At 41.3% G+C, this 6966-nt stretch overlaps 3 protein-coding genes across 4 annotated transcripts; all 3 read right to left on the bottom strand.

Annotated features, from left to right (window-relative positions):
- Window positions 1-25: 25 nt before the first annotated feature.
- Window positions 26-2663, bottom strand: LOC110409843 (Pentatricopeptide repeat (PPR) superfamily protein). The gene is given in 2 exon segments (XM_021419325.2): window positions 26-1140; window positions 1143-2663. Coding segments are annotated over 2 exon segments (1914 nt in total). The 5' UTR covers window positions 2287-2663; the 3' UTR covers window positions 26-370.
- Window positions 2664-2794: 131 nt separating this feature from the next.
- On the bottom strand, window positions 2795-3489 carry MRPL11 (mitochondrial ribosomal protein L11). Its single transcript, XM_021419327.2, has one exon. The coding sequence runs from the start codon at window positions 3427-3429 to the stop codon at window positions 2962-2964; it is 468 nt and encodes a 155-aa protein (XP_021275002.1). The 5' UTR covers window positions 3430-3489; the 3' UTR covers window positions 2795-2961.
- Window positions 3490-3776: 287 nt separating this feature from the next.
- Window positions 3777-6605, bottom strand: LOC110409365 (putative protein phosphatase 2C 47). Of its 2 annotated transcripts, XM_089782329.1 has the most exons (5): window positions 6329-6605; window positions 5700-6179; window positions 5416-5604; window positions 4917-5122; window positions 3777-4771 (listed from the first exon to the last, which is right to left on the bottom strand). In XM_089782329.1, exons 2-5 carry the CDS (start codon window positions 5889-5891, stop codon window positions 4216-4218), a joined length of 1143 nt encoding a protein of 380 aa, XP_089638455.1. In that variant the 5' UTR covers window positions 5892-6179; window positions 6329-6605; the 3' UTR covers window positions 3777-4215. The 2 variants fall into 2 exon arrangements, with proteins under 2 accessions (XP_089638455.1, XP_021274358.1); XM_021418683.1 differs by lacking the exon at window positions 6329-6605 and having other exon boundaries at window positions 5700-6288.
- Window positions 6606-6966: the final 361 nt, after the last annotated feature.

Here is a 6966-nt window from a genome sequence, read left to right as displayed (position 1 = left end):
GAACACACATGGGAGAATACACAATTATAAAGTGCAAATTCATAGGCTCAGCATAATACCCTTTCAACCCGTCCGAATTCTGAATTTTTAAAATTTTGTGCTACAATTACATTTGTTTTTGAATTTAAATGACAATCGACTCGAAAACTTCACTGGCAATGCTAGAACTATGACTTTTATTGAAGAAAAGAATCCTCACCTTACATCCCTTTCTTATTTTCTTATTTTTTTCCAGCTATTCTGATTCTAGTTCTAACATCCATAAGCATGAACATTTTGGCTCCTCGCTTCAAGAATCTCTTCAATATGAGCAAGTGGTGATGTATCCCAAAGATCATTCTGAATGAGATGAGTCAGTCACGCCAATGTTTCAGGTCTCAATAATCCTCTGTAATAGGTTATTTACATGCAACGCCTTCTTGCTCTTCAACCATTCTCTTTCTTGACTAAGACACAGAAGTACTGAATTCCATGTCAAATCATCAGGTGTTATACTCTTTTGTAACATTTGTAGCAAAAGCATTACAGCCTTCTGAATATCCCCCTTCATACAAAGAGCATTGATCAATGGACTGTAACTCCCTCGATCAGGTATGCAACCTCTTCCAACCATGTCCTCCATTAGCTTTAAAGCACTACCAAATTTACCTTGAGTGCAAAACCCACTAATTACAGCATTGAATGTTGATGCTACTGGAAAATAACCACAGCCAACCATGTCATTCATCAGTTCAACTGCGTCTCGCACACACCCTTTTAGGCAAAATCCACAAATTAAGCAATCGTAAACAAGTACACTTGGAATCCCTCCTTCCCCAGCCATCTGATCGTAAACTCTCTTTGCATCCTCAATGCTGCCCTCCTCGCAAAACCCCAATATCGTCAAGCTCCTATCCACAGCTTTAGGAAATAAATTTTGCATTTTGGAAAGGAACTCCAATGCTTCCTCCAAACGATTCTCCTTGTACAAACCATACAACACATTATTATAAGGTCTAATATGGCCCCTTGAACCACCCTTACTCTCCTCCATCAGCTCTAAAATCTTAAAGCCATCTTCCATCCTCCCTCCTGAACAGAGTCCTTTAATCAATGTATCATATGTAACAAAGTTCCAACTGATCCCAACTGTCTTCATTCATTGAACATATCCAGAGCTGAATCCAGCATGCCAGACTCACAGAAACCAGAGATCAGTATGTTATATGAGTCAGTATTTGGGAGGCAGCCCTTACGCTCCATCTCCTTTAAAAGGCGCTGCCCAAGTTTCACCTTTGCTATTCTACAATAACCATTTATCAAAGTATTATGAGCTAACACATCAACTACAGCTCCCTTGCTCTCAACTCTCTCTAAAATCTCAAGGGCTTCTGCTACACGGCCAGCATTGCAGAGAATTTTCAGCACCTTGGTCAGGGTGATGACATCCGGTACAAATCCCATGGTGAAGCTCTTCTCCAACAACACAAGGGCTTGAACTAAATTTTCTTCTTTACATAAAGCAGAAATCAAGCACTTAAAGGTAACGATATTGGGTCCTGCATCTCATTCATCAAGCTTCTTGCTCCCAACTTTGCCATTTCTACATAGAGCATGAATCAAAGTGTTATACATCACAGTGTTTGGCTTTACAGGGCTGGACTTGATGAGTTGCAAAAGCTTAAATGCATCGGCAATTCTATTAGTCAAGCAAAGACCTTTCATCAATATCCCAAAAGTGTAATCATCACCTTGAACACCAGTTGACATCATCTTCTTCCTATAAAAGTTCCTAGCCAAATCGATATCTTCCTTAACAAGAACGTCGAGTATTGAATTGAAAATCTTCAAAGAAGGGGTGCTGTGAAATTTGGGAGCCAAATCAAGAACCTTGATGACATCCCGGACCATCCGGGCTCGTCCCAGGCCCCGAACAAGGGCGACAAGTATATCTTCAGCTGGCGGCACGCCTACTGAGGTGGGCATTTCGTCGAGCAGTTCCTTGACAGTGTTGAAACGGCGAAAAGCACAGAGCTTGTGGATCAAAGCACGGTAGGTGGATTGCGAATGAGTGAAATTTGGGAGCTTTGAAGCCCAATGGAAGGTTTGCAGAGCTGCTTCTGCTGATTTCTGGTCTAGTATCAGATGGGCAATATGCTCATGACTTGGGACGCCAAGGGAAGACGAAGATGAGAGCCGGTGTTTTAGACAATGATGAAAGCTGGGCAATGATTTTAGATAACGATGGGTTTCTATCGTTGACAAAGCTGAAAGCCTCCAACTCCGAAGGTGTGGGACCTTCGGCATGGGACTCACTTTAGCGCCGACTTGGCGTGCGAGAAAAGGCCTCCTCCTTAAGCTGATGAATGTTCCAGTTAGAAATACTCTTTTTATTTTCCTTACAGATTTAAGCCTTTAGATAATAGGCTTTGAGATGTGAAGGACAATTTCTTTCACTGGGACAAAAACAAAACATTAGAACAATAGATGCTTGTTAAGGATTGGTTTTAATTCATCATAAAAGGGAAGAGTAATGTTAAATAGCTAGGGGAGTAGAGGTTGAACAAAATTTTATACTTCCTAAAAGGATGCCACGCCCGGTAACTGCAGCAGCCTTTCTCCTTCATCTTATAGTGCAATTCCGTATTATCTCAAGATCCAAAGTCATCGTGTTCCTGGCTTAAGCTTCCATTTCAATTGCATTGGGTGAAGATGCAGACATCCATTCAAAATGAAATGACACTAGTATTACTAGATTTGAACAGTGTTTGATTAACTTGTATTGAATTGTTGGTAATTGAAACAGCTGCAAAGAGATGTGAAGCATTGAATTGAAATAATCTTTGAAAGTTGCAGAAATCATCCGACAAATACATGTCAAAGGTCTCAAAGACAATGAAACAACTTCCCACACAGACAATGTTTCGAACATGGTGGAGAACAAATGCAGTAACAAGAGTTTGACAAAGACCAATGAACAAACTAATCCAACTCATTGACCACCTTAATCCCCATTGTATTAGCCGTCCCAATAATGGACTTACAAATACTCTCAAGGGACATGTATTGACAATACGGATCCGATTGCTTAATCTTGGCAATCTCGTAAATATGTCTGACGGACAACGTAGTGGCCATCACGTGACCTGGCCGGCTGCTACCGGACTCGATGCCCGCTGCCTTCTTCAGGTACCATGTCACGGAGGGAGACTTCACGATGAACTCGAAGGTGCTGTCTTTGAAGGCGGTTATGGTGACGGCCATGGGAGTGTCGGGCTTGTACTTTTGGGTTCGGGCGTTGAAGTCCTTGCAGAAGGCCATCAGATTCAGCCGGTACTGCCCCAGGGCAGGACCCACTGGTGGCGCGGGTCGTGCTCCTCCCGCTGGCACAGTCAGCCTGATGGTGGCTGCCACCGGCCGCCGGGTTAGGATCTCCTTCAGGGTGGACATGCCTCCGTTTGTTTCTTTGGGTTTTTGGCGTGTGTGAGGAATAATGAGCAGGGTCTTGTTGCTTGTGCGTGCTACTTAACAGCAGTTTGGGCTCAATGAATTGGGTTTGCTGCCCCATTTGGCCCATGTTGGAAACCATGGCACACAGAGTTAGCTTTCAAGATAGCTGAACTTGTGGGTCAAAAAACTACAAAATTTTGATATGAAGGAACAGGTCTTTAAACACTTCTTGTAGTATTAGTCACCATTCTAATACAACAAACGTGAAATTGAATCCTACTTGAACTGTGTTTTGATTGGTTCAAGAATAGCAGATTGTTAGATAGAGTATGAAGTGTTTAGATAGATTTGTCCTCTCTCTCAGCGCGCTGTAAAATTTCACTACAGGTTCTTGACGTGTCTTGATAGTAGTAAACTTTTACAAAGAAAAACACAATATTCCTGTAGTCCCTCAAACTTGCTGATACTTTGAGCTTTGCCACTGAAATCCTGAAACCAATATCAAACTTGTAGAGGTTGACACGACCAAAATTTAGGCAACTTATTAGCAGTTTAGGGCTACAGCACAAAGATTACTGACAGAAAATCCAAAATATGAAGTACATCAGATATCCAGGATTCTTGGTGTGAGAAAGAAATCATCAACTCTGCAGCTGGAGGGACCAGTTGTTCAGAAAAATCGCCCCACCAAGTTATAATCTCCTTTCTTTTTTCTTTTTTTGGGGGTGGGGGGGTGGTGGTGTTGGTATAAACTCCACTTTTGTACAAGCTGTAGATAATTCCTGCTCATATGTTGTTCAAAACACCCTTAAGGAGATCCAGCCCTTCAGCTGATATACTCCTCCTCTTATACGATCTAGGAATTTCAATCCGTGGAGGTGGCTCTGGAGAGAAACAGACCACGACAACAGTTAGATTATCACAGGTGTTGCGTTGTAGTGCCTCCTTGACAAGTGCTCTTGAGCTCCTTTCAGGATCATTATGCTGCATCAGCTCCTTCCGCACCATTGTAACAGCACATTGGCTACTCATCACATCCCAAAGGCCATCGCAGCCCATTATCAAGAACTCATCTTCTTCAGTCAGGAAAACCTCTTCCAACTCCGGCTCGCAGCTTAAGGGGCTTTTTGACCCTTTAGAGCCCTTAATATGCCAGTCTCCAAGGGCACGTGCTACGGAAAGCTGACCATTGAGATAGCCATCATATATAACACCACCTAGTTTCTCAATTCTTAATCTTTCAGAGGTACAATTGGGTTTGTGGTCTTTAGACAGCTCAATTGCTCTTCCTCGTTTACCTAACACTGCTCGAGAATCCCCAGCGTTAGCAATGAGCATGGTCCTGGCAGAAACAATCACAGGTAAATCATTTCACGACAATAATAATAGACAAAAGGAAACCATCCTGTGTCATACCAATGTCGAACAGCGGAATGCATGAAGATCTAGTTTAAAATAAGAGGTAGATTTTAGCATTAGCTTCTTACTTTCCCAATATGAGAGCAGTCAAAGCAGTGGTGCCAGAGGAGCTATCGAGAGATTTAGCATCTGCAAATGCATGATCAGCCTTCATAAATGCACTCTTAACTGCCTTTTTCGTGCCAGTTGCAAAATTGGAGTCTTCAACAATAAACTTGAGAATGTTCTTTCTGGTAAAGGATGCTGCATCAAGACCACCATGTCCATCAAATACCTGTAGAAAAAATACAACTTGAGTGCATTGCATCAATGAACTATTGTTTATAGGTTAAAAAAAATGATCTACAGCTGGATAAAACCTGATATATGCAAATGGTTTATGAAACAGTCAGACTAAGGTGACTAATACATAGGCATAATTCATTTAGCAACCATAATTGCAGCATTAATAGATTTCATCTATTGTGCACCAGAAATGCTACTCATGAAAGTGTTCCACATAAGAGGAAATTACAAAAACAGCCACTTAATGAATTGAAGTATTCTAACCTAACAAAAGTTACACACCCCATAAAATGCTCCTGGGGAAGGGAAGTTTGCAGCCGAACCAAGATATTGAAAGAGATTATCAACACATATAAACTCATCCTCCATATACTGTTTTGGTCCTTTCTCGGAACAGCTTCCTGAACGAACTACAGGTAAAAAGCCAGAATTCTCATTTGATGGTGGTGACTTCACGGGCACATCTGGTTCCTACACCAAATAGAAGAGACAACTATTTTACATGAATGTTTTAAAGCTTTCTCTGCATCACCTCAAACAAGATAGAAAAGGTAGATAAGACTAACCCGTTCAGGTAACCAAGCAGAGCTGGTGCAATGGCGCATAGCAGAGAGGTTTCTTGGAGGTTTGGCAGCGTTGATTTGGTTCATATTCTCCAATGAGCCTTCATTTTCATCCTCCATTGAATTGAAACTTCCCTGGAAGCTTCCACCTTCTAGTCTTGTTGAATGTGGAGATACATCTGTCGCTGGAGCCATTGATCCTCCTCCACAATCCACAAAAAAGGAGCAAAAACAAAACACTAATCCATGTTTTCAAAGACAAAAAGCACCAGATTAGGTAATAGACAACCCATATTTAGCGTGAACCAACTGCCAGAAACGGTGAAGCTCTAGATCAAGATTCAATTAATGTTCACTTTATCACAGACATCAGCAAGATGTATGGTATCAATAGCAGCTTGTTTTTGTGCAAGTTGGAAAATTTATTGGATTGTATGGGGAACCAAAAACAGCCACCATTGCCGAGTTGGATACACTCTGTCTCTGTTCGATTATGAAGAAAGTATGAGATGAAAAGATCCAACAAAATTAAAAAAGCTTAGAATGTATAACAGAAATAATAGTATTAGTAGTAAAAAAAGAATAAGAATGGTAAAACTAAAGCATGGTAGTAGGAAAGGGAAAGGGAGGACCGTTTAGAGAGAGAGAGGAAACCCAAGTCTGTTAAATAGGTTATGGGCTTCCAGGTTTCCCGCTCTGTATTGTAGCGCTTGAAAGAGGGTTGGCTTTTTTACACGTGTCTCATTTGCCTATCGTTGACTGCTTGCCAATTCCTCTCCCTTGGATTTGTTTCATAGAATTTCCAACATCAACCATCTCATCTCTTATTTTACACTTCCCGCGTCCACCTTGATGAGTGATGAGTGATCCATGTTCATATAGTTCAATATCAAACCGAGAAGCTGCAGAGTTAACGTATCTGTCTTTATATTTCTAATTCTATCCGTTAGAGTCGGATGTCGTTAATGGTTGGTGTGGGTGTGGGACTGTGGGTAAACCTAATTAGCCAACGACAGTAATGAATGCTGATTGAATGAACAACAAAACAATGGTAAGTCAAATGTGTGATCATGTGCTTGATAATCATGCTTGATAATCATGAATGAACAACAATACAATAGATTTCCCCAGCGTCCGGAAATAAACATGGAGACATAGAGTGACAACATGAGATTGCCAATTCACCAGGCACTGGCCACTGATTATAGGAACAGCTCATCACCAACCATTCAAACAAACTATATGTAAAGGCAATCGCATAAAGGTTAGA

Source organism: Theobroma umbraticum, unplaced genomic scaffold (assembly GCF_002168275.2).
Source record: "Theobroma umbraticum cultivar Fairchild unplaced genomic scaffold, ASM216827v3 scaffold_44.0, whole genome shotgun sequence".
In the NCBI taxonomy this organism is placed as follows: Eukaryota; Viridiplantae; Streptophyta; class Magnoliopsida; order Malvales; family Malvaceae; genus Theobroma; species Theobroma umbraticum.
The sequence above is the reverse complement of the archived record's forward strand: the minus strand, read 5'-3'. Positions and strand labels throughout refer to the sequence as shown.